At 41.5% G+C, this 27,457-nt stretch overlaps 1 protein-coding gene across 7 annotated transcripts in view; it reads right to left on the reverse strand.

Annotated features, from left to right (window-relative positions):
* ELMO1 (engulfment and cell motility 1) overlaps positions 1–27,457 on the reverse strand; it is a 545,585-nt gene that overhangs the window by 395,428 nt on the left and 122,700 nt on the right. For all 7 annotated transcript variants that reach the window (XM_047695461.1, XM_047695463.1, XM_047695459.1 and 4 more), the window contains 2 exons: positions 26,019–26,059; positions 24,758–24,830 (listed from right to left, as the gene is read on the reverse strand). In XM_047695461.1, coding sequence (XP_047551417.1) covers positions 24,758–24,830; positions 26,019–26,059 — 114 coding nt within the window. The remainder of the gene's footprint in view (positions 1–24,757; positions 24,831–26,018; positions 26,060–27,457) is intronic.

Below are 27,457 nucleotides of genomic sequence, written 5' to 3' on the forward strand. Positions count from 1 at the left end.
CCAAATACCTACTATGCTTTAAAAGACTCAGCTTGCTGTGGTCCCAGACAGCCTTCCCGACAATCACCAACCCACGTGCCACCCCTCAGCTCACTATCCTGGTTCCGTTTTGTTCCCTATCATACATCATGCTTCTGGGCGTTCATCCTGGCTGCTCCTTTCCTGAAATGCTATCCTCTGTCTCGTTATCATCAAGTTTTGGCTCAAATGTCTCCTCATTAGAGAGACATTCCTGATGCCTCCTGACAATCTTGGCCAAGGCTCACAGATGGATATCCGGGGTCTTGCTTGCAGAGACATCCGGATTGCCCTAGAGCAGGCACAACCCCATGATGAAGACCCAAAAGCCAAACATTAGCCTTGGGGAGCACAAATCCTTACAGCAGAATTACTGCTTAGAGAGGGGGTATAAGTTTTCTTCTCGGGGCTCACGATGTCAGAAAAATAAGGGCCTTAAGCTCCCAGTGCTGGAAACCAAGTCAACACACTTGTAGCTTTATTTCGTTTTTATGTGGTTACTTGCTAGCTTGAACAGAGCCACGTCATGCCTCTGACCCATTCTTGAGCCTGGAACCTAGGACTGGCCTAGCAGGCTGACCTTCAGTAGCAACACCTACTGTACTCTACCCCCAGAACTTTGTCATAAGATGTCACTTACTTCCTTCATACCACTTACCCCAATCTGAAAATAAATGCCTTGCTCAGTTTTTAAAAATTTCCTGTCTGTGTCTACGCACACACGAGAACATATGCAAGAGAAGAGAGGGCATCTTCACGTTTTGTCATCCTCAGGGCCTAAAACAATGCCTGGTGGGTGAAATGTGTTCAAGAAATACTTTTTAAATGAATGGAATGGATATTTTAATCATAATAATGGAGGAAGAGCCAGAGCATATCCATAAACTAAAGCTTACCGGCCACTTATGTCTTTAAAGACAGAAATACAGTCCCGTTCTTCCTCCCATAATGCAAATAAATCTTAAACCATCTTTCCTTCCCTTCTCTATTCTACAACCTTCTGTCAACAAGTAGATATTTATTTCATACCTACTATGAGGCACATGTATCATTAAGCATTTTTTTTTAAGATTTTATTTAATTGACAGATAGAGATCACAAGTAGGTAGAGAGGCAGGCACAGAGAGAGGAGGAAGCAGGCTCGCCACTGAGCAGAGTCCGATGCGGGGCTCGATCCCAGAACCTTGAAATCATGACCTGAGCCGAAGGCAGAGGCTAAACCCACTGAGCCACCCAGGTGCCCCCATTAAGCATTTTTTTAAAGATTTATTTATTTATCTGAGAGAGAGAGCACGCAAGGGAGAGGAGCAGAGGCACATGGAGAGAAAAACTCACGTAGAAACCAGGATGAGCGCGAAGCCTGGCACGGGGCTCAATCTCAGGACCCTAAGATCACGACCTGAGCTGAAAATAAGAGCAGGACATTTCACTGTGCCACCCACGTGTCCCTCATTTAGCATTTTTTTAAAAAGAGAGAATCGAGGGATGCCTGGATGGCTCAGTTGGTTAAGCGTCCAGTCCAGCTCTTGGTTTCGGCTCAGATCATGATCTCAGGGTTGTGAAATGGAGCCCCACACAGGGGAACATGCTCTCTCGCACTCTATCTCTAATAAACAATCTTAATTTTAAAAAAGGAACTAACATATATGTGCTCCTGTTCCAATATCACTCCACATGTCCACAACGGTGTTGAGAGGAAATGAGCTCTATCCCACCGCACCGTTCACCTGAGCTGCAGCCTCAGGCCGCTCTGCCCCAGGAGCAAAGTCACAAACAGCCCCGGGCTCTGCAACAACTGAGGCCTGCAGCTCGTAAGACTGTCCAGAACCACTCCCAGAAGTTCACCTGCCCCTGCCCTAAGGGAAAGCGCCCTGTCACGAGAAGAAGTGCAAGGGGTGCCCTAGGAAAGCAGGCAGACTCAGCATGGGAAGGGACATACCCTGCAGTGCACACCGGGGAAAGAGAAGGCTTCGGTCAGACTCCACATTAGTTGCCTTCATGCCCTCCTCTCCTCTCCCACATTAGTTGCCTTCACGCCCTCCTCTCCTCTCCCTTCTTGCACTGGGAGTGAGATCAGAATTTAAACAGAGTCTTCTCGAGGAGTCAGTAGGAATAACAGATGTAAGAGGAGGTAAGTAAATAGTCAAACCTTTAAATAGTATTAACAACTCATCTGCACTTTAGCTTTTCTCTGCCTTTTTCATTGGAGCACCCACACCTCACTCAGACGCCCAGGCCTCGTCTCCAGAAGCTGTCTTGTCAGGGTGGGTGGGGGGACTCATGCTACCTTCGTCGAAAGCACCGATGACGACATCAGCAATACCAAGACTGTGCCAATTCAGTTAGGAAGGGGGTTTTCCTTAAGAGTTGATCCAAAAATAACTGCTAGAGAAAGCATTTCTTTTACAGACTTACTCTCTGTCATAAATGTCTCTAACCCAGAAGAATTAACTAATTGCTATGAAGGGACAACTACTTGGTGAATTAAATGCCTTTTTTTCACATAGAGACTCCATAATGAGGTTTTGGATTTTTCACTATAAAAAGATCCTGTGAAACAAGATGACATACATCAGAGAAAAAGAGGCTGATTTAAAAAGCCATTTGAAGCATGGCTTTTAGCAAAACGTAAAAATTTAAATAAGACTGAGTCAAAATCCAGGCCATACAATTAGTCATATACAATGTTCATATTCATATGAATCATACTCAATGTTACTTAACCTCTAATACTTAATTTTATTAATCTTTAAAAAAGAAAACAGGAAATACACTGGTAAAATACATCTCAGTGGTTTTGAAGTAATTTTTTGTAGAATTAATTAAGCTCAACAGAATGACTTATAAACAGCAAATGATCAATAAATACATAAATGGCTATAAACAATGGAAGTGCTTAAAAACATATAATTTACGATGGATACAAAATTATGAGGTGCCTAGGCATACATTTTGCTAAATGTCCACTAAAATATTTACTAAATGTAATTAAAGGAAAAAATTACAAGACTTTAATTGAAGAATGTGAAAGAACATTCTAATCAAGATATATTATATTCATGGATGAGATAGAAAAATATATAAAGAAAGCAATTTTCCCCCAAAATGAATCCATAAATTGTTCAATGTTAATTAAAATCCTCACAGGATTTGACAAGCTGATGCTAAAATACATATAAATGGCACAGTATGGATAAGGCAGGATGATTTTGATAGAGAAAAAGAAGACAGGTTCATCCTACAAGGTATCCAGTTTTGTTACCAACTTGTAAACGACCAAAGCTGTATGATAAGGAACAAAACAAAGAGCCACACAGATGCCTATGTTTGAGAAAACTTGGCTCCCAGCAGGGGTGGGAAGATGGGCAATGAATAGTCGATAAATGGTGCTAAGACAAAAAAGACAAAATTAGATCCCTACCTAATAGATAGACACACACACACACACACACATTTTCAAACTGGATTAGTGACCTATATAAAAATCAAGACTTTCTGGCTTTCAAAAGAAAACACACAAGAGACTACATTTATGACAGATGTCTAGAGAAAATGCATTTAAGCAAGACATGGGAAGCCCAAGCAATAAAGGGAAAAAACGATCAATGTGATCATATTGAAATGATTTTTTAACTTCTTTTTGACAAGAGACACCACTGAAAAGTTAATGAACAGCTATGGAGTGAATGGAGATATATAAATAAGAACTTGTGTCCATATCCTAGAAGAACTCCTCTCCGTCAGTGAGAGTACAGCACTCCCCACCCACGGCTGAACGTAGACCCAACAGGCAGTTTGTAAAAGGTAAAGTCTGAAGAGATAGTAACATGGGAAATAGGTTGAGCTTTCCGCAGTTAGGGAAACATTAATTAAAACCACAAGAAGCCACGTGGCACCCCCATCCACGTGCCCAATGTTGGACAAGACTGTGATGGCCAGCACCAGGGAGGACAAAGAGAATAGGAACTCTACACTGGGAGTGGCAGTAGGAGGGTGGAAAGCAGTTGGGCAATCCCTGAGAAGGTCGAGGATGGGCACAGTCTCTAGCCCAAGCACTTTCTACCTTCTCTTGTGGGAAACTTTGAAATGAGGTCACGTGTATCCGTGTACAAGGCTATTCATCACAGCGCTGTGATCCCTACATTGGGGAAACAACTGCTTACCAACTGGGTTTTATTCACGCCATGGTTTATTATAGATAATTCTTCTCAAAATATAACTTTGGTTGAAAATCTTAAATTGGAAAATGTTACCTACAGTAGGAGAGCAATAACTCAAGTTTTAAAATGCTAAACAAGTCTCTATATTCTTCATGAAAACATAAATATGTAGAAAACCTATAAAACATGCATGAGAATAACGTACATCCATTTCAGGTGAGTATTTACTTCTAGGGAGGGAGGAATAGAAAAAGAGACAGGAAAAAAAAACAGAGTTGGGCTTGGGCCAGACCACCACATTTTTTTTTTTTTAAGATAATCTGAAGCAATAGGCAAGGTATTAACATCTATTAACATCTAGATGGCTGGGTATATGGGTGTCAGTAACATCATTTCTTGGGCTTTTTTGGTGTGTTTGAAATACTGCACGATTACAAAGTTTTAAATTACCATTTAAATGAATTCTGCTAAACAACAGTATCACTAGAGCAAAACTCGTCTGAGTCCAAAGCAGTGGCTGCATTTCTCACATCTATGCATTGCTTTGTAATGAGGGAACAATTAAGGATAAACATGTATTTAAAAACAATGTGTGGACTGTAAATGAGCCTCGCACAATCGTGCTCTTCTTTTCCCTGCCAACAGTTACATTCTTAAAACAACCGAAATGCAGTCTTTTTAAAAAGTGCCTATTAGTCAAGCCAGTGGTTTTCAAATAATGAAATCCTTTTGTTCTAGAAAGGGGGGAAAAATCCCTCAGATGATGCCTCAGAAGCTAAAATAGACAAAGAGATACTGTATTCATATTACCATGTTTTATGAGCTTAGGTTTGTAAATGTATATTTTATTCAGGTAATCGATAGGAATAAGGAGGCTTTTTTATTAACATAAAAATTCAATATCTGGTCTTGTGAATGATTATTGTAAGAATGTAACAAGCTCCCACATTCAATTTACTTTGTGTTTTGTTATCATATTCAATATGGAGAAAATCTGGATATATATGCACACTGTACTAGTTTCGACTGCTGCGTAACAAATTACCACAACTTGAGGAGCTTAAAACCACACAAATGTATGATGTCGCAGTTTCATTGGGTCAGGAATGGCGCACGTGTTAGCTGGGTCCTTTACCTGGGTCTTCCTGGGCTGAACTCAAGGTGTTGGTTGGCTGACTCCTAATCTGCAACTCAGAGACCTCTTCAAAGTTCATTCCAAGTATTGGAGAATTCGTTTCCTTGTAGTGGTATGACTAAGGTCCCTTCCCCCCACATATTTTAGCTAGCTGTTGACCAGGAACCGTGCTCACAATTAGAGTCTGCTCTCAGACCCTTACCCTGGAGCTGCCTCCACAACCTGACAACCCGCTCCTTCTCAGGACCAACAGGAATGCATCTTTGTAATGCTTTAGCTTCTTTTAAAGGGCCCTTTTGATTAGGTCAGGTCCACGGAGATAATCGCCCTTTTGATTAAGCCAAAGTCATATGATTAAGGACTTAATTGGATCTGCAAAACTCCTGGAACATACAGCATAATAGAATCACAGAAGTGACATCCCATCCTAGTCCCAGATCCAGACTGTACTCAGAAGAGACAGAATTATACTGGGCATGCAACATGAGGTGGTGGGTGTCTTGGGTGCCTCCTCAGATCCTGCCAACCACACACACATATGTACCTGTCCATGGGAACTGTTTTTGAGAACTTACCTTGAAATCTCAGGAGTCTGTCCAGACGCTTGGAAAAGGTACAATGGGACACTTTTTCTTTCAAATCTATAGACCTAACACCTATTTCAACTCTCATTCATTCCTCATAAATACTCAAAGTCAGACAAAAATATTCAAAACTCACAGAAGGGCATGGAATGAAACTGGATTTTCACCTGTTATAGGACCCTGGCCATGTTCCTAAGCCAATCTCTCTGGCCTACCAGCATCTTCTGTGAGTCCTCACCCTGATGCAGCAGCCTACACTTGCTTGAAGATTTTGCTTGAATGGATGGATTCATGCCTGATTTAAAGTAAAACAGTACAATCTCCCCCATCAAAGACACCTTTACAAGAAGTGTAAGTACATGCACAAGGATGGAGGAAAGTAGATGCTTCCTATTGAGGTCTGTTGAAAGTCAACTCAACCTGGCACCTTCAGTTAATAGTGATTAAGCTACAGTCTATGTTGATTCTTTCACTCATGCTTAACGAGCTCAAAATAATATTTTAAAAGGCTGTACCAACCAAATACATCTGCAAGTCCTGAACCACCTCTGAAAACCCCCGAAATGGAACTCTCTTCATGATAATATAGGAGATCTTGGTTTCAGTTCCAAACTGATACTCAGAAGCTGAGGAAGTAAGCCCCAACACCCCCAAACACCTCTGTGAGCCCTGAGTATGTCAGTGAAATCACCCATTACAGTGGCTGGCACCTGGAGGGTCCTTAACAAATGAACAGCATAAGCAGGATGACCCAATGTCTTTGATCGTTAAACTTTTATTTTGTAAGGAAACAGTGAAATAATTACAAGAAGACTCAGGTTTGAAGAATGGAAGCCTGGGCATTGTTTTAAAAAATAAAAAGGAAGGGAAAGAAAGGAAGAAAAAGACAAATAAAAAGTCCAAATAGAAAGAACTGATTTTAAAATAGAGTTGAGTACTCTCAGCCATGAAGGAAGTTTGACAAATAAATAGGAAATATGACTCACTGAGGGATGACCATGGGCTAGGCGCCTTGCACACTGTCTTGCCGGCCTGAAGCATTTTCACTGTCATTACAGAATGAAAAGGACAGAGTAGATTCACTAACAACATGTTAAGATGTCCACTATGTATTATGTTAAAATGCAAGTTATAAGAGAATATGTAAGTGATGATCTCACTTAATACACACCCAAACTCAAATTTCATTTTAAGTATGTATACTAAAATGTCAGTTTGCACTGTGTAACAGGATTATGATCATTTAAACAATTTTTACTCTTGTTTTCTTCTACTATGTCTCAAAAGTGCTTACTCCATGTAATTTTCTAAATGAACTCTGATACTTCATATCAGTTTGCTGAGAAGCAGCAAATAATGGAACAAGGACTATTTATATAAGTCATATTAAATTAGAAAAGTGGCACCTTGCTATTTTTTAGTATCTAAAAATCTAAACCTAACTACAGGGCATGTGAATCTGAAGCTGCAAGAGAGAGGGGAACTGAACACAGAAGAAGAGAAAGAAAAGTAGATGAACAGAGAGCAGGAAGAGACATTTTTTTTTTTTTTAAAGATGGCTAATAGGGGCACCTTGGCGGCTTAGTCAGTTAAGCGTTTGCCTTCAGCTCGGTCATGACCCTGGGGATCTGGGACTGAGTCTGGCATTGGGCTCTCTGCTCATCTGAGAGTCTACTTCTCCTTTTCCCTCTGCTCCTCCCCCCACCACGTGCTCTCTCTCTTTCACTTGTTTTCTCTCAACTAAATAAATAAAATCTTAAAAAATAAAATAAAATAAGGGGCACCTGGGTGGCTCAGTGGGTTAAAGCCTCTGCCTTCCACTCAGGTCATGATCCTGGGGTCCTGGGATCAAGCCCTGCATCAGGCTCTCTGCTCAGCAGGGAACCTGCTTCCCCCTCTTTCTCTGCCTGCCTCTCTGCCTACTTGTGATCTCTATCAAATAAATAAATAAAATCTTTAAGAAAATAAAATAAAATAAAAGATGGCTAATAACCTAAAGATATTACTATGGATATTACTATGGAAAGATGGAACGAAGTTACAGACAGAAAGACAAAGGGAAAAAATCAGCGGGAAGAAATGTGTCACAGGAGAAAAAAAATCAACATTAGGGAGCAGAGAAAGAATGGCAAAAGAGAAGAAATGAATTTTAAACAATCATAATGCAAGAGGAAGCTCTCCCTTCCTCCTCATCCCTTAGCGAAATGGAAAATTTAAATAAGATCACAAAACAAATCATTTTTAAAGTTATTTTTGTGCTTGATAGCCAAAGTTATCTTGACCTACACCAGTCTGAGATACCTGATAGGACAGCAACAGTCTAACCAGGTCTCTTTCAGATCTCTCTTTAGCTACAGCACCAAGTTCAAGACTGTCTTTGAAAGATGAAGAGTAGTTACTCACCAATTTATAAGTGTAGCTGATACAACAAAGCACTCTCTTTTATTTTTTAATTTGAAAGTACACGTAGGGTAAAGGAAGTGAACCAATATCCCCCAAAATTGTACTCAAAAGAAGAACATGTAAATATCAAAGTGCCTAATGGATTCCCTCTAAATTCCTGTGAAAACTTCCTCCGTTTACACAATCACTGCCCCCCTCCACCAGCAAGAAAGAAAAGCAATAGATCTTTCCTCCGCCTGTATCCTTTATCAATGTGGAAAATAATCTCATTGCTGCTCTCTGTTTTACTAATGTAGAATTTCTTCTACTTGTCTTACTTTATATTTTCTTCTTCCTCTTAGCTTAAGGAGTTGAAATCTAGCAAAAGTGAAAAAGCAGAGTTTGATCTTTGAGTAAGTTCTGGAAAGTAGTAAACCCATCTGACAGCTCCTGAAAGAGCAAGGTAAAAAGATGTTGCATGCGGTGGCTTAATTAAAAAGCCCCAAAGTTCTTTCCACTCCTTTCACAGAGAGGAAGTTCCCCTGCCGTCTCCTACTGAATCTGGGCAGGCCATATGACAGTTTCAATCAACTGAGTATAACAGAAGATTCCAGAGAACTTCTAAGGCTTGATCACAAAGAGCCATGCAGCTTCTGCTCGGCTCTCTTGAAACACTGGCTCTTAGAAAGTGCCCTCTCAGGGAGCTTCCCAGAACCCTGTCACATACTCTGAGGAAGCCCAACCCACAGGCAAAGGCCACATGTAGGCACTCCCGTTTACAGTCCCAGCTGAGCTGAGCCTTTGAGTCATCCCAGTCCAGCAGCCAGACATGCCAGTGATGAAGCTTCCAAATGATTCCATCCCCCAGATATTTGTGTCTTTCCAAATGAGACTCCAGACATCAAGCAATGACAAGGCATCATCCTTGCTTTGCCACGTCCAAATCCATGACCCAGAGCATCAGTGAGTATAACTAATCCTTTCCACTGATAATGGGTTTTTATTTTAGGTTTCTAGGTTTGGGGTGCTTGGGCATTCAACAACAGATAACTGGAGCAATGGAGATTAAAAAGAAATGACCATGCAATGATTAGTACCACAAATTAGCTGAGATCACAGTGGAAAGAGTGGGCAACCTAGAACCCCATGTCATACACTGTCACAGCCTGAAAACAACTCAAGCAGATGGAGGTTAAGATCTCTTTCCTCTGCTCTCTCTCTGGTCTACTTGACTTTCTTTCTTTTTTTATTTCTCTTTTTTCTTTGGATCTTTGCTCATACCTATCCCTTAAGTATGCCCTTGGGTCACTGATTTACTGCTGGGGGGTTATTCATTTTTCATGAAACAAATATTTATGGAGCATTGTTCTAGACATTAGGATAATAAAAGTGAGAAAATCTAACTTTGTCCTTGACCTTGTAATAGAATGTTTTTCAAACTATGGTTCACAATGATTAATTACAAAACCATCCTGATGGGTCCTAGCAAACATTTTAAAAATAAAAATAATGCAGAAAATAACACACTAAAACTAACAACAAAAAAGGATTTCCAAGTAGTATAGTGAGTATTGTTTCATGAATCCTTTATCTTTGAACACAAGCACATGATGTCTACATTGTGTTTCCATCCTAAAACTTTGACAAACGGAGTCTAAGAGCTAGACAAAAATAAACCTCATTTCTGATGTATAAAAAACATGAATGAGATTGTGTTTAGGAAATCTGCAATTAACTTGCTGGCTCTGGAACACATTGAAACAATCACAGAGCCATTCTCCTCTACAGATAACCGGTTTTGTTTTTTACTGTTGTTAGCTTTGTTTAGAAGGAGTGTTCTAGTGTTTCTAGGGCCATTTTTGGTAAACAAGTGCCTGTCTTCAGCGTGTGTCACTCATTGTGCATCTGAGCATTACACAGTTAAATGTTTGAGTACTTGAGTCAATCTATTCATTGGTTTAATAGCTGAACTAGAGAACATGGAATTATCATGACCTCTGGCATTTATCTTTGCCTGCAATTCTAGAAACAGTCATATCTTACCAAACCCAAGCTAGGGAGCCCAAGGGGGGAAAAAAATAAATTAGCTGCCTGTGTAATCAGCATGATAGCCTCCATCCACAGGCAGTGGTAAACATTAAATAACATGTCATAAAACCACTGACATCTGAGTAATACTGATGGCAGTCAGTACCTCCTCTCTCCTGCACCCTCTCATTTATGTGACTCAACTTAGACTGGCTTTTTTTTCCCCCCCTTCATCCTGAAATAAGTATATATTCTTCCAAGTCTTCCCTAGAGGAAAAGCACCAAATGATTTAAAATGATAGCTCTCATCCAATTCCTGAACTCTAATTAGGAAATTCTAAAACCACCCAAAAAAATGTTTTTACAGAAAACTTCAGAAAGTCTACTGCCAATTTAGTTTGAGTCACTGAGAGCAAAACAGCGGGATAGAGGTGAGATGACATTCCCAGAGAAGGCAATGGCTGGTGGAAGCCCAGTGCCAGGGCTAGAGAGCTCGTGAGCAAAAAGGACGATCTGAGGCATGTATGCACATGTGTGTGAGGTGGTGTGTTTCAATTTTCACAGGTTGTGCTTGATGGACTGAGAAAAGGCTGAGGGAAGCAAAAGCCGTACATACCTCTCATTCCTATCCCAAACAACATTACAGCAATCAAATACCCAAGTGTGCCATATGGCCATCATAGCTCAACGCCAGCCTTTTGTCTTCATTTACTTAATTGGGAAAAATCTAATAGGTCTAATAAAAACTGAATTGTTGATAATATTAGTAATTGGTTCCTGACTTGAAGAAACTCAAAATGAAAGATCTGGGGATGAATATAAAAACACTCTTGGTGCACACATGGCCAGATGTTTCAGACTGAACGTTTCTATCTCCCCAAAATTTGTTTGTTAAATCCTAATGCCCAGGATGATGGTTTTAGAAAGTGGGGCCTTTTGGGGAAGGTGGGCCTTTACCTTTATGAATGGGATTAATGTCCTTATAAAAGAGCCCTAGGGAGCTTTCTCTCTCCTGCCATGTGAGGGCACAGTAACAAGATGGCGGTCTCTGAACCAAGAAGTGAGGCCCTCACTAGACATCAAATCTGCCAAGACAAAGGTGCTTCCAGAACTGTGAGAAATAAAATGTGGTTATTTATAAGCCAGTCTATGGTATTTTATTATAGCAGCCTGAAAGGACTAAGACACAAGCAAATACAGGATGACCTATTTCTTTTTTTTTTAAACATTTTATTTATTTATTTGAGAGAGACAGTGAGAGAGAGCATGAGCGAGGAGAAGGTCAGAGGGAGAAGCAGACTCCCCGTGGAGCTGGGAACCTGATGCGGGACTCTATCCGGGGACTCCAGGATCATGACCTGAGCTGAAGGCAGTTGCTTAACCAACTGAGCCACCCAGGCGCCCCTGGATGACCTATTTCAAAGCATTCTTTGTGTTGGTCAAAATTCTGGTTCCAAGCTTTACTCTTGGTGACTTGTTTCCACCATATGTACGTGTAAGGCCAACTGCAAACAGTTGCATTCAGTGGTTTACTGGTTATTGGAAAATGGGTCACCACAGTGGAGTGTGACTGTCACAAGCTTCTCCTTCATTTAATGAAAAAGACTGTGGGGGGTAGAGAATGCCAACAAGGTTCCTAAGTCATGAGCCATATTTTCCTTCACGGAAACGCTTAAGTATTTATTTACGCCTAGCATTCTCTCTGCTCTCCTGTGACCGCTGCTTCCTCAGAGCCAATTGCCTGAAATAAAGAACTTGAAATGGGTGAGCCACATGAATATTAATGGTTCCCCACGGTGAGATAAAGTAAAACGCACTTTCTCAGAATTGAACTATCACATAATTAAGGGTAAATTATCATTCACAACTACAGTTTGATTCTCAGAGTTTGTTATTTGCTACAATAAAAATAAGAATGATAATACTGACTTGGAAAGTGGATTACTGGCTGATTATCTGCACAATAAAGATTTATTTGTATAATATAAGGTACAGTGGGGGGGCACTCTTATTTCTCCCTCCCCACGGCTATTGCTGTGAACTGGAGATAAATTCCCAAAGTTGACCCCTTTCTCTCTTTGGCTCATGTATTTCAAACAGGGAGTAGTACTTTAATCCATGCAACTGGTTTAATTATTATTTTATGAAACTTCATGAATCTTCCAAAAGTTTTAATTGATATCCAACTAAGTATAAGATGGTGCGGGGGCGGGGAGGTAGAGAGACAGAGAGAAAGAGAGAATGTATATTCTGTACTTTTTTTGGAAAAGATAATTAATAAGCTGTGGGGGACCAAAAGCTAACCAAAACTTTTTAACACTGATTTAAGACTCTAAGAGAAGCATTAAGATTCATTTACTCACCCTACAATTCCTCCACAGTGAATAATCTGAAATTGTATGCGCATATTCTGGTAATTGAATTAACCAACGTCATACATAATTTATTAAGAGACTAATTGTACTTTCTATCTTGCAAATAAAACTGCATCACATTAAATCAACAAAGTCCTCAAACACCTACTTATTTTGTTCAAGGAATCAGGTGAGACACTGTGACAGGGATCTAGGGGTGGATTTTGGATTGCAAGGCATTTCTAAGCCCATGGAAAAGAAAATACAAATTAGCACACACATAGTTAAATATCAGTCCAAGGCAACAGCAAAGAGATGCCGGTTCTGATTAGCTAACAAATGAACTTAAGAGACAGTAACCTAAAGCAGCAATGATTCTGGATAGCAATAGAGAAGAAGGGAACAAATTTACAAACACTTCCAAAATTGGGGTTAAGATTATCTCAGGCAAGGGGTACCTTAATGGCTCAGCCGGTTAAGAGGTTAAGCATTTGCCTTGGGCTCAGGTCATAAGGTCCTGGGATCAAGTCCCCCTGCGGGCTCCCTGTTGAGCAGGGAGTCTGCTTCTCCCTGTGCCCCTCCCCACTGCTTGTGCTCCTGCCCTTTCTTCCAGCTCAAAGAATTTAGGGTTGGTAAGGAGAGGTCAACTGGCCTGCAGTGGTGGTTATTTTAATAACACTGTTTCCAGTATGTGTTTGTTGCAGAGTCACCTCCCCAGAAGCAAGGAGTATGTCATTTCCCGTCTTTATCTCCAGCACCTCTCCTGTACCTGAAGCACAATGGGAGGGAGGGGTGGGAGAAGGAGTAGGATTAAATTCCAAGAGCAAGCTTTATTTGGAGAACACTAGGGCAGTTTGTCTAAAGCGGAGGGAACAAGAGAAAGACAGCAACATTGAACATGTTGCCTGTCGTCAGACTGTGATGCACACTGATAGCCAAGTGAAAGAAGGAAGGAAGTCAGACCTTCTCAGCAACAGTGGAAACCAACCAGAATGAGGCCCCCAGTTCAGGGAGCATCCAGGCCTACAAGCCAATTCAAATTCATAATACGGGTTTTCATCATAGGCAGGAATTGGGAAAGATTCAGAGGCTGCTCCCCCTTCGCGTTGTAGCATTCCAGTATGGCACTGGAACCACCCAGACTTGTGAAAAATGCTCAAACCCAGTCTTGATCTACTGAATCCAAATCTCTAGATTTGACACGTGATCTACATTTAAGTATGAGAGCTGCTGTTCTGGAAAATGAACATATCCTGGGGGGCAGGACACAGATTTACTATCTAGAGAGTAAAGCACTACACGTTATACCGTAAATACACTAAAACCATTGCAATGTATACATTATCGGGCAGATTTTATGGTGTATGAGTCAGATGTTTAAAAAATAAAGCAGAAGAGTTCAGATCCTACTTAAAAGATTTTTTTTTAATGTGTACTGAATCGTATAGGTCCAAAAATGCAGGGCCGAGGTGATGACTCATCAAATATGATTCAAAAATCAAATTCCCAATAATCTATCCAAACTTGACCCCATCAGTGATCCACTGGTGTCAATCTAGTCTATCACCAGACTGAAAATTCTATGAAATCAGGCACTTCATTATCTTTCTCACCTCAGGATGTTTAACTGTCAAATCTGAGCAAATAAACTTCTCCCTCTTGTACTCCTATGCCCCGATCTATTACAGATTTTTTTCTACTTATTTTCCAATGAATATCAGTTAGAAAATTTTTACATTCTAAATTAGGAGTATCCAAAAGGGAAGTTAAATTGGATATGTTAGTGGGGTAACTGTAAGTTAACGTTTTATCTGGCTGGGCAAATCAACAAATTCATCAAGAAGTTATCACTGAGAAAATAAAGAAAAAGAGCAATTTTATTTAACAGCAATGTGTTATTATTAACCTTAGCCAGGATATCAAGTAGATTAATAGATAGCAAGCATTTCAAGAAGATTCTGATCTGGTCTCATTTTCTCCTTGGAATTAAGAGTGCTACCTGGCATTTGATGTCAGTCTCTAGATATATTTCAGAGTACCCTTGCATTTCTTTCTTCTCCATAGTAACAGGTTTTCTGACCATTCCTAACATAGGCTGACCACTCTTCCCATACGGTGCATTCAGAATAATCACTGGGGAGTCTATAATCCAATCATTTATAATTTAGCTTAAAACCCTCTGAAGGCTCCCCAGTGCTCTCATAATACAGTTTAAAATCCCAGGGGCACCTGATGGCTCAGCTGGTTAAGCATCCAACTCTTGATCTCTGCTCAGGTCTTGGTCTCAAGATTGTGAGTTCAAGCCCCATGTTGAGCTCCACACTGGATGTGAAGCCTACTTTTTAAAAAGTTTAAAATCCTTTTATGGCCTGATAAGGTCTTGAGAATTGAGGCTTATGCAAAAAGTCCCTAGATATGACTTGCGCATTTTAAAGGCCTCCCCTGCCATTTGTCTTAGATCTCTGCTTAAATGTCCCCTGCTCCAGGCTAAGTTAGGTCTGGATGCTTTCATCTGTCCTTGTGACACTTACAATTATAACTGGTTAATTTGGGGTAAATACTTATCTGTCTGTCTTCCCTTCCGGATTTTGAGAATCATAAAAGTTGGAACTATCTTTATTTTATTTTATTTTATTTTATTTTATTTTTATTTATTTATTTTTTTAAGTTGGAACTATCTTGCGCTCAGCGCAGTGCCTGGCACCAAGGAGAAGTCAACACAAGTTTTTTTAATCGAATATGTGCATACATGGTTGTTGCTGTTTTTCCTCTCCGCATGGCTGTTTCTGTTTGACAGACGTGGATTATGAGCGGGCAGATCCAGTACAAGTGGCCTGTCTAGTAGAGTCCACTGCTTTCCAAAAGCTGGTGACAGGCGTTCCAGCAGCCATTAGGGCAACGAGCATCCGTAACAGAAGTCAGGTTCAATCACTAGTCACAAAAGAAAGAACTCAGCAGCAAGGCACATGTGAACGTGGAGTCTTTAACAAGTCCACAGCAGGCAGCGGGTTGTGAGAGAAGACAAGGGAGAGAGCAAAGGGGCAGCACGAGAGAAATGCTTGGAGTCAGGAGCCCCAGGAGAACTGGAGGCACAGGGCAAGGTGAAAAGCAGGAGCATTTTTCTTTGCGTTCCTGCCTGCTGAGAGCCAGGCCCGGGGCACTGGCCCAGGCCTGCAGGTGGTGGCCCGTGCTGGTCACAGCTGGCTGAGGGGTAGACTTGCAAAGGCAGCAACAGTGGCTTCCTATGAACAAATTCAGAATCTTGTACCACAGGCAGCAGAAAAGGCAATGTAATGTGGCTGGGTCAGGAAATTTACAACATTCTTGGGCTCTGGTTTGCTCAAATTAAGATGCCAATCCCAGTGAAAGTTCTTTGATCAGTTTAAGTAAAGGGGCAGGACTGAAAAGCTCCAGCGGGTCCTCTCACAGGGGTGCAAAGACAGGACACAGAAAGCAGAGAGGGAAATCAGGATGCGGAGCTTCTCCCTCTCCACCTCCTCTGACTCCCTCTGGGGCCTTCATCTCCACATAACCTCAATCCTTCCTGCAGGACGGTTTTGCTCTGTGCCCTTATGGCTCTGTCCACCAAGCCCCATATTTATAGCTTGCAGGAAGATGTATCTGCCATCGAACGTGATTCCACAGAACTTTCCTGTTCCAGTGAACGCCATCACCCAACTCACCTCGCAATTTCAGATTCTCAGAAGGGAATGCATGGGGGCCCAGCTAGGGTGAGGTGTCAGCTCCTGGTGCCATTAGCTGCGGGGCAATAGGAAAAGGACACGTGGCACCAGGTCACAGAGCTGCTCCTCCCAGAAACCAGGAGCAGGACAGCTCCCCAGAAAAAAGACGTGCCTCAGTCTGCTCTATATTCTGTTTGCTAGTGGTGCTGGTGGTGTTGGTCTGTGTATGTGTGTTACTTTCTTCAAGGAAGAGCACATTCCAAACATGAGGCTTCCTTAAACTATTACACTTAAATACAGCCCTTGTATTTATTCTCCCTGGTTAACCCTCCCTTGTAATGATTTTTCAGTGACTTTCAAATATTTTTGACCCCCACCCAAGGGAAAAACTAAGACTATCCACGTATTATATGTGAACGTATGAGAAGCAAATATTTCACAAACAACACATATAACAGACTGTTACTTTTGTACTCTCTTATACGCCATTCTTTTTTTTTTTTTTAAGATTTTATTTATTTATTTGAGAGACAAAGATCACAAGTAGGCAGAAAGGCAGGCAGAGAGAGAGAGAGGAGGAAGCAGGCTCCCCGCTGAGCAGAGAGCCAGACGTGGGGCTCGATCCCAGGACCCTGGGATCATGACCCGAGCCGAAGGCAGAGGCTTTAACCCACTGAGCCACCCAGGCGCCCCTTATATGCCATTCTTAAAGCTCTTGTGACTGACTAAAATGATTTCATTCCCACTAATGAGTAATGATCTACAGTTTGAAAAATGCTACTATTAATTCTATTGTTCTGTAATTTTATTATTTAAAAAGTTTTACACTTTCACATTATACTTAAAATAGAAGAAAGTTCCCCAATCTTTTCTCGGAAATACCTCCAATCCCACAAAATTTTAGCCACTTTTAAAAGATGAACCAAGTTGGCGTGAGATGTCTAGTGCTTAAGGACACCAACACGAAACAGGAAGATGAGGTTAACACGAACGTCCTTACTCTCTCCTTTTATTAGATAGCCTGTGTCCATCAAACAAAAAGGGGCATGTTTGAAATAAAAATTCCCCAAGGCATATGTCCAAATTTGAATTGTTTTCATCATGGCATTCTTGAGCGAGGCACGCTACAGCCATGTTCTGTTCTGTGTAGCAACCAACAGAGACATGTGCCCCTCTGTTAGCTGAGCCCGTTCAGACGTGCCATCCACCGCCTCTGTAGAAAACTAACTATCCCACACAGAGATGGAACCGGTTCCCTTACTAGCCTTACTAGCCTTGTCCCAATGGAAAAGAAGCTCTACTGGCGAGGAATTTCTCAGGCAAATACTTGGTTGAGCAATGCTGATCAAATTGGGTTACTGGGTCGAAGGTGTATGTAAATTCAAAGGCTTTCTGGAGGACCAAGAGCTGGTAGAATGAGGACATTCAGCAGAGGAAACCGGGGAGGTAAAAGAAGAGGACGGAAAGATCTACTTTCATCTCCGGCACCAAGAGTTGACGTGCCTCCCACTCGTGGTTTGGCATGACGAGAACTGCCGAAATGCCTGCCTGGATCACAGAACAGCCTAAGAGTGTGGGACGCTGGCTCTGGAATTGGTCTTTCTGGGTCCAGTCCCAGTTCACTTACTTACACGGCTGAGCCTCAGTTGTTCCCTCTGTAAAATGGAACGTGTAACAGTTAAACTTGGTTCACAGGCTTCTTCTGAAGATTCAATAAGACAAGCAGTCCACGTGAGGCTCTTGGCAGAGAAAGTTTGCCACACAGTAAGCATCTGACAAATGCTCATGGCAGTTGCTCCCTCCAGCCAAATAAGTCCTCAACTGGCTTATCAGGGTGCTAAGACTCACAAAGGGAGTTCGGTCTTTGAAGGAATATATTTCCCAAATTCAGGTCAGATGTAGTAATCCTGCTCTAGGATCCTTTTTGTTCCGTCTTTCCTTCTATAATTACTTGGTTCTCTCATCCCCTTCCTCAAAACCTGTGCCCATTTTAAGACTCTCTCCTCTACTAGACCTTGAAATCAAGAGAATGGAACATATTCTTCTTACTAAGGTCTTTGTAGAGGCCAGGTCTCAGTGCGTGATAACTGAAATGAATTCCACAGCATAATTAAGTGTCTCCTGACTGGGCAGGACATACAAATCCCAGGGACACACTCCCTATCTGCCCAGCTTCTAGAAGGCTCCAGGTCTCTGTGAACTGAGAGCACCTAGGAAGTGAGAATGACATAAAAATTACCTCATTTCCTTCCCAAAGGTTGCTGATGCCAGCTTTGCCCAGAGAGCCTGAATGAGGCATGTTAATCTCTCTTACCAAACAGTAAGAATCATCTAAACAAGATACTGCCAAGGTATATTATAATACTTCATACATTCGGCAACAGGTGGTTAATGGTAGAGTATATAGTCGACTAATGGTGGCCTTCACCATGCCCCATGCTCTCTGCATGCTTAGGGGTAAGGATGATCTGGCAGCTTTCCTAAGAAGAATGGCATTAGTACAATAATACTATCTTAGACAATTATACAATCCATACCGAAGGCAAATGAAAATGTACTATTGACCAGTGATAGCACAAGAGTCAGGAACCCCAATCCCCAACTCAATCAAAAATCCACATATAATTTTTGACTCCCTCAAAACTGAGCTACTAATAACCTGCTGTTGACTGGAAGCATTACCAGTAACATAAGGAGCCAATAAACACATATTTTGTATGTTATATGTATTATATACTGTGTTTTTACAATAAAGCTTGAGAAAAGAAAATGTTATTAAGAAAACGATAAGGAAGAGATAATATATTTACAGTAACTGTACTGTATTTACATTTAAAAAAATCTATGTATAAGAGGACCCATGTAGGTCAAACCCATGTTGTTCAAGGGTCAACTGTATTTGCTAATCCCTTGTGAGTGGAAGACTACCTATTACAACTTCTTCCAAGTTATCCTCTTAGGGAATAAAGAAGCCACAGACTAAAGCCATGAACACAGGCTGTAGCCTCCTGTATTTATTTTCTTGAGCTGGTTACCATCAGGATCACTGGCCTGGAGTCCACAGAGAAAAGGCATCATGAACAAACTGGGCCCAGGCAACGGGGATTGAGGGTTTCCAGGAGGTGACCTAGAAAGTTTTGCAGAAGGACCCACCTGGGGCCTCAGCCTGACCACTGCCCAAGTGCGTGACCTCAACAACCTGTTGCTTGACCTCTTTCACTGTAAAATGGACACAATAACACATGCATCACAAGACCAAAAGGAGATAATGAGCTGAAATGTTTAGCACTTGCTCTATATAAAACTCTCTTGGGGAAGACAAGTTCCACTGGAATACTTAAAGTAAGCATACACTTCACAAAAATAAACAAGTGGGATATGTCAAACTGAAGAGCCTACTTCATAGTAAAGGAAACCATCAACAAAACGAAAAGGCAATTCATGGAATGGGAGAAAACAATTGCAAATCATGTATCTGATAAGAGGTTAATATCCAAAATATACAAAGAACTCATACAACTCAATGGCCAAAAACCCAAACAATCCTCTTAAAAAATGGGCAGAGAAACTGAATGGGCGTTTTCCCAAAGCCATACAGAGGGTCAACAAATACATGAAAGGTGCTCAACCTCACTCATTTTCAGGGAACTGCAAAGCAAAACTACAATGAGGTATCACCTCACACCCGTGAGAATGGCCCTCATCAAATGCATAAATAAGTGTTGGCCAGGATGTGGAGAAAAGGGAACCTTCAGACACCACTGGTGGGAATGTAAACTGGTGCAGCCAATAGAGAAAATAATACGGAGGTTCCTCAAAATTTCAAAAATGAAACTACCATATGAACCAGCAGCCCCACTTTTGAATATTTATCCAAGAAAATGAAAAGAGGCTATCAAAGAGACACGTACACTCCCATGCTCATTGCAGCATTACTCATGACAGCCATGACACCCTTAGTGTCTGTCAACACATGGATAAAAAATAGGTGGTGCGTGTATACAACGGAATATTACTCAACCATGAAAAAGAAGGAAAGCTTGCCATTGGCAACAACACAGATGGACCTTGAAGGCTATATGCTAAGCAAGGTAAGTGGGACAGAGAAAGACAAATACTACATGGTATCCCTTAAGTCAAACTCACAGAAACCAGGAATAGAAGAGTGGTTGGGGCGCTTGAGTGACTTGGTCAGTGGAGTGTCTGACTCTGGGTTCCGGCTTGGGTCATGATCTCATGGGTCATGATGTGGGGCCCTGTGTCAGGCTCTGCACTCAGCAGGGAGTCTACTAGAAGTTTTCTCTCCCTCTGCCCCTCCCCCCACTCACGCTCACGTGCTCTCTCTCTCTCTCTCTCTCTCAACTAAATAAATAAATCTTGAAGAAAAGAAAAGTGGTTGCCAGGAGCTGGAGTGGAGGGGGCATGGATAGGGAGACACTGGTAAAAGAACAGAAACTTTCAGCTACAAGACGAACAAGGTCTGACTCTAAGGTAAACTATGAGGACTACAGTTGATAATGCTATATTACGTAACTGAAATTTGCTGAGAGAGTAGAACTTAAATGATTCCACCAAATAAATAAATAAATAAATAAATAGGTGAGGTGATAGATGTGTTAATTATATGGGGGGAATCCTTTCACAGTGTATACATATCATCAAATCCCCATGAGGTACACTTAAATACCTTACAATCTTGTCAATTATACTTCCATAAAGCTGAAGATAGACATAAAGATAGACAATTCATTTTTTATTTATTTTTTATTTTTTATTCTCCCCTCCCCCCCACGGACATCACCCTGAAATATAAAAGTTTTGGGGGCAGAATCTGAATTTGTGAGTAGCTGACTCATAACATTCTATAAGGCATTTGCATGTGATGCTATTACTGAGCCCTGCCCAAAAACATGACAGTCTCTCCCACTGCACTGAAAAACCAAAGTTAATGACCCAATAAGCAAGTGAAGACTATTTTGGAAAATATGCTTGGATAACATGAGAAACGTAGGGGAGGTGCCTTCCTGGGGCTCTTAGAATGAGAGTCCCAAGCACCCATCTATCAGTCACAAAATGTGTTAGCTTGTCGAGCCTGGAGAATTCTTCTTCTTTTTTAAAATTACAGGTGATATTTTATCTGTGGCAGAAGGAGGGAGACCACCTCACAGGCAAGAGAAAATCAGTAACTAAGAAGAACATGCATAAGTTTCAAAAATTAGTCACTGGTTACCATGGTGATGCAAATATTACCTAACAACTCACTGGGCTATAAGTAACCAAGATGATACTAAATACATTACTTCAAGATGGAAAATGGGCTCTATTTATAGGAGCACTTGCAAGGAACTAGACGGACCTAACACAGACTAGAGGCAGCCCTGGTTTGCCCCTGTGTCCCAGGATCCAAGGTCCCTCTCCTGCCCCAGGCATGTCAAGTCAAGCTCTGTGTCACATGCACACACAGCTGTGCCGAGGAACAGCTGCAGAAGGAAGAGTGATGACATTTTATTTACAAACAAAGGGCAATGAGTGGGAGGATGAATCTTCTCACTCCCTAAACGCTTCATAGAAGAAGAATCTCAGCTAGCGCCCACTGAAGATGACCAAACTAGGTGACAGACTTAGGTGGCGGTCCCTTTCAAACTGAACATTACCAGTTTCCTCAGGCAATGCAACATTTTCTAAAAAAGAAATGACGGGGGGGCGCCTGGGTGGCTCAGTGGGTTAAACCTCTGCCTTCCGCTCAGGTCATGATCCTGGGGTTCTGGGATCGAGTACTGTATTGGGCTCTCTGCTCAGCGGGGAGCCTGCTTCCTCCTCTCTCTGCCTGCTTCTCTGCCTACTTGTGATCTCTGTCTGTCAAATAAATAAATAAAATCTTAAGAAAAAAAAAAGAAATGACTGGGATGCCTAATAAAATAAAAACTTTCCCACAGTTCTAAGGAATTCTAATTTTCTGAGCATACATTAATTTTAATTAGAACAGAACCATACAAATTATTTGAATTTTTATATTGTCCTAAGAATTAGCTGCACACAAACACACTCCTAAGTCAAACTTAGTACATAACTTGTGTTGACGATGCCCTCTGTCTCGTACACAGGGTACTGGTACCGAAAAGCAGCCCGAGATCTGTATTCCTCCCAGTGGCCCTGGGGTTTCCACATTAGAATTCCAAGGAGGCTCTAAAAAATGCAAAATCCTAGGCCATATTCAAGGTCGATTCAGTCTGAGTCTCTGGGGGTGGGATGTGAAAACATACATTTCTGACAGGTTCTCCCTTCAAGCTCATCGTAGTAATCTCCAGCAAACTAAGGTCTCCTGACAATGAGGACAGAAGATAGGACAAGCCCAGGGGACACAGCCAATACAGACGAATCAAAGGCAGGGATATTTGTGATGTCGTGACTTTGGGTTGTGGCTTGACCACAATCCAGGGGGATAACCTCAGCACAACATACATGTATTGTGTGTGTGTATACAACACAAGGATTTGCAAACAACATAGGTGTTGTGGTGTGATCTATCCTATTAAATATATTCTCATTTTTAATGCAATTACAGCCAACAAAATTGATATCACCACCCACTAATTAGTGATATTTGAAAAACCTTATTCTAACTTCTATTGCCCTATACCTGCATCTCTTAATAATTTTTACACTTTCTCATATTATGCTCCAAATAGCAGAAACCCATCCAAGCTTTTCCAGTAATACCGCCAAAAAGTTGCAAAATTCGAATTATCTCTAAAAGTCGAACCAAGTTGAAATGAGGCAGAATTCTGCTTAAAGATAGCCACAGCAATACATTTAGCAGCAAACACTTAACTTATTTATTTATATCCTCTTTATCTCACAAAGCATAGCGCGCAGAGCACATAAATGCAGGATAGAATAAATGGAAAACATTGAGAAAATGAAGCTGAGGGAAAATAAAGACAGGAAACTAACTGTTTGTGGAATGAATCAAAGGAACAAGCAAAATTAAACATAACACAGGCCGGGAAATCTAGTCTACTTGTTTACTCTGAGCTTTCTGTCAATTAGTATGAAGAGGAAAACCTGATCAGTCATGAAAATTCCAGGATCCATCTGGGAAGAACAAAGCAATTTCTAAGAAGGATTTCCAGGCCCCTGGCTATACTCCGTCTGGGCTGGACTGAAGGTTAAAGGTTACCCCTCAGATTCACACACACACACACACACAAACACTCCTCTGGGGAGAGCAAGTCCTATTCCAGAGGAACAGGAACCTTGTCATTGCCTCCTCCTTCCACCACCACTTACTTCACAGATAAATTCACAGTCACTCTAGGGACTGCTCATTGGGAGGAACAAAGCCTGGGGCCTGAGGTTACCCAATGCCCCCTCCTCCAGGAACACTTTGTGCTCACTTCTGTCCCAGCACTGGCCACCTTGTTGTAAAGAAAACTGTTCACAGGGTTGACCTTTCCCTCCCCACCATACCCCACAAGGCTATAAAGTTCCACGAGGACAGGACTGGCTCTGTGTATTTCGGTGAATTCTCCATAACACTGAGCTAAATTCTAAGCTCTTCTAGAAATTCCCAAAAGGCAAAGTGACAGAAGCACCAAGCTGGACTTCCTTTTTGATTCTATCATTTACTACCCCTGGGATATTGGCCAAGCCACTGGACGTCTATGATTCAGCTTCTTATCTGTTAACCAAAGCCAGTATTGTGTATAACACAGGTGAGTCTTGAGGAAGAAACCCACAAACAATGGGACTGGCCCAATTCCTGGCACACAATAGGTGCTGAATAAATACTAGCTTTCTCTTCTCCCATCGAAGATCTCCCTAAGATCTAGTTTTTATTGCTGCCGGAACCACTGTAGTCTTCACCCACTCCCTCTCCTCCAAGCTTCTTAAAGAATAAAGAAAAATAAAAATCACCCAAGAAGAAACCAAGTCCCAGAAGCCACAGAATACTCCATCCATGTCTACACAACGCCACCTTTGAAATGGTTTCTTGTCACTGTTTCAACTACTTTAAATAGGACTTAGAGACCGTTCTTCAGGAAAAAAAAAAAAAAAAAAAAAAAAAGTCCAAGAAAGGAGTCATTAAACCATCAAATAAATGATTTCTCCAAGGAATAAGAAAGAAAATTTTTAAAAAATAATAATAATTTAAAAAAAAAAAGAAAAGAAAAATAATTAGTGAATTCACTGTCCGATGGCAAGGGCAGTGGCTAATGGAACGTTGCCTTGTTGATACTAAAGCAGCATTGTTTGAAACTCTATTATAGTGTAACTCTATTTTCATGGACCATAGAGATTTAAAATTTGGAGCACCATGTCTCATCTAGTCCTGAACAGAGGAAATATCAGTCATGCTTTCATTTTTTTTTTAGGTACGAGTGTCCCCGATCAAACAATGTGGTTGACCTACCTTTTCGGTGATGTAGAAGTTTGAACTATCGGCATGCTGCAGTGCAAAGTACTCGTGGTTGGCAAGGGACCACCTTAAAAACAGAAGCACGAACTGATGAGAAAAACAAACGATGGTCATTTTCATTTCTATAGCATGACACAGTTAGATGAATGAAGCATCCTGCACTTGAAATTGGCCCACACCCAACACACCCCACAATGCGAGCCTAAAACAAGAGGACACCAGCCTGACCAACCATTTCCTATGTGGATGATCTTGGTCTTCTTGGTCGTGTTCCGTGCCTAGTGTCTGGAATATTTCATCTTTAGGGCTTTGAGCAGGGGCATTTAAACACAAAGTTACATTCCTCTCCATTTTGGAGGCGTGGAGCAGAAAGAGGGAAAACAACAGAAATGAATACCATTAAATTTCTGGTAACTGTTTCCTTCCCACTGCCTCTGTGTTCCACAATCCCCCAGTCAGTATGCTTGCTGCAGATGGAAACATTCCGATTAAGTACCCCGGGGTCTTAAATAAACTCCAAGTAAGACTCGCTTCGTAATTCTGCTCTGAAAGCAGAAAAACCTCATGAAATTTCTCTACATGCTTTTCCTTTGGATTGGTAAGGCGGCCAAAGACAAGGAGGAAAGCCCTAACACTGGGAAGTTCCTGCGGCCGCCAAACCACACACAGCCTTGTCTTTTAAAATTCTTTTATCTTCTATGGGAACCTAAATGGTCCTCTCGATTTCTATCAGATGAGGTGTGTATTTAACCTCAGGAACTTCGGACTGCTCCCTGCTGGGTAGAATGAATGAACCACAACTTTTCAAAATAAATAAAAGGGATCCCAGTGTGCATACCCCAGCCATTTCACACTTTCTGCTCTTTGAGGAACAAAAGTAATTTTTTGGTAAAAGAGGGCATGTAGGGGCATCTGGGTGGCTCAATGGGTTAAGCCTCTGCCTTAGGCTCAGGTCATGATCTCAGGGTCCTGGGATCGAGCTCCGCATCGGGCTCTCTGCTCAGCAGGGAGCCTGCTTCCTCCTCTCTCTCTACTGCCTCTCTGCCTACTTGTAATCTCTCTCTCTGTCAAATAAATAAATAAAATCTTAAAAAAATTAAAAGAGGGCATGTGTATCTTACATAGCAATTCGTAATGTCTTTGGGCAGGTCAGGGAGTGGCTTAGGAATAATATTTTATAATAGCTTGGGAATCTTTTATTAGCTTCTCAATTTGTGGACTGAAGCAACTCCGATGAATCCTAAGTCATACTTACCCATCACAGACTTCCTTTATTATTGCAGACAGTGGTTTTTTCTGCAAAATAGCAAAAAAGGGAAATGCTGTTAGTTTCATTTCACCATTTTAAATAAAAAGAAGAAGAAAAAGAAGCCTAATAAAAAGATATCTAAGTAAGGAGAATTTACATTTGCTATTCTTGGCTGTTGTCAATAAGTCAGTTATTTTTCTCAAAGTATAACCTACTGCCATCACCACCAAATATATTACTGATTTGCTGCCCTCGCGGTCCTCTTTTCGATTCTTAAATTATTAGTTGAACAAAATATGCATCATATTCAACTTAGCTGCTTTAAAATCAAGATGAAAACACAGGGGGGCAAGGGAAGCCCCAAGGTCAAATGATAATGGCAATTTCTTGGGATTAGTACACGAAGCTGGCAACAAGGCAGTGTGGCTTTATGCAAACACGCTTTGATTCATGGCAGTTTTATGAGAACGTGTGGCAAATGGAATATGAGGCATTGCGAAACTGTTCCTGTAAAGTGCACAGAATTCTTCTCCTAACCATGGCCCGGACCAACGCCAAACCGTGCAGCAGCTTGAGCTGGACACACTTGAGTAATGAGATGGTGACACCATGTGCTGCGTATCAACTGGCCGGCTGACCACAGCTGTGCTCTAGGCCGGAGAGCCACAGCTGTGCTCCGCCTGCCTCCTGAGGGAAGGAATGTGGCAGATACACACACACACACACACACACACACACACACAGCTCACCCAGGGAATGTTGAAACTTCTCTACTTTGGATGCAAACAGACCCGGTCTGTCCCCTGGGGTGGGTGGCAGTGTGTCAACCGAAAGAACAAATCACAGACAAGAAACAAAGGGGGGAGAAAAATCAAAGAAATACAACACATGGTCTTGGATTTTCCGATACAAATACACAAAAAGCTGTCTACATATAAACATGTTCTGCTTCTGTCCCTCTTGAAGGGTAATGTGGTATGGGAAAAGGAATTCTCAATCAAGCAGAACGACTTCAAATCCTAGCCCTGTTCAATTGTCTGCCATGTAACCTATAATTTCCTTAATTTGCTGAACCTCAACCAATTTATCTGTAAAATGGGCATAGAACCTATTCACTTCTCTGGGCTGCTGTAAGAATTAAATTACATGGGAATTAATACAAAGAGCAAAAAATTTTAAAAGAAAAGACAGGTTCTGGCTTCTTACCCTCTCATATCACAGGATAAGTTCCATCTTCTCCTGACATGCTTGCCCTTGGACACAATGCTACTCTATCTGTCCTGTTGGTGAATTGTGAACACTATTCACCGTCCTTTCGAAGGCCCTCCAGCCTCAACTAAAAGCTCCAGCTCAGTCCATGGTATTCCTCCAGTGAAGTCCCTCCCACCAGAGCCCTAGTCTCTGTGACTGAGTCTACCCCCATGGGATGAAAAGAATGTTTGACT

This window comes from Lutra lutra, chromosome 11 (assembly GCF_902655055.1).
Source record: "Lutra lutra chromosome 11, mLutLut1.2, whole genome shotgun sequence".
NCBI lineage: Eukaryota > Metazoa > Chordata > Mammalia > Carnivora > Mustelidae > Lutra > Lutra lutra.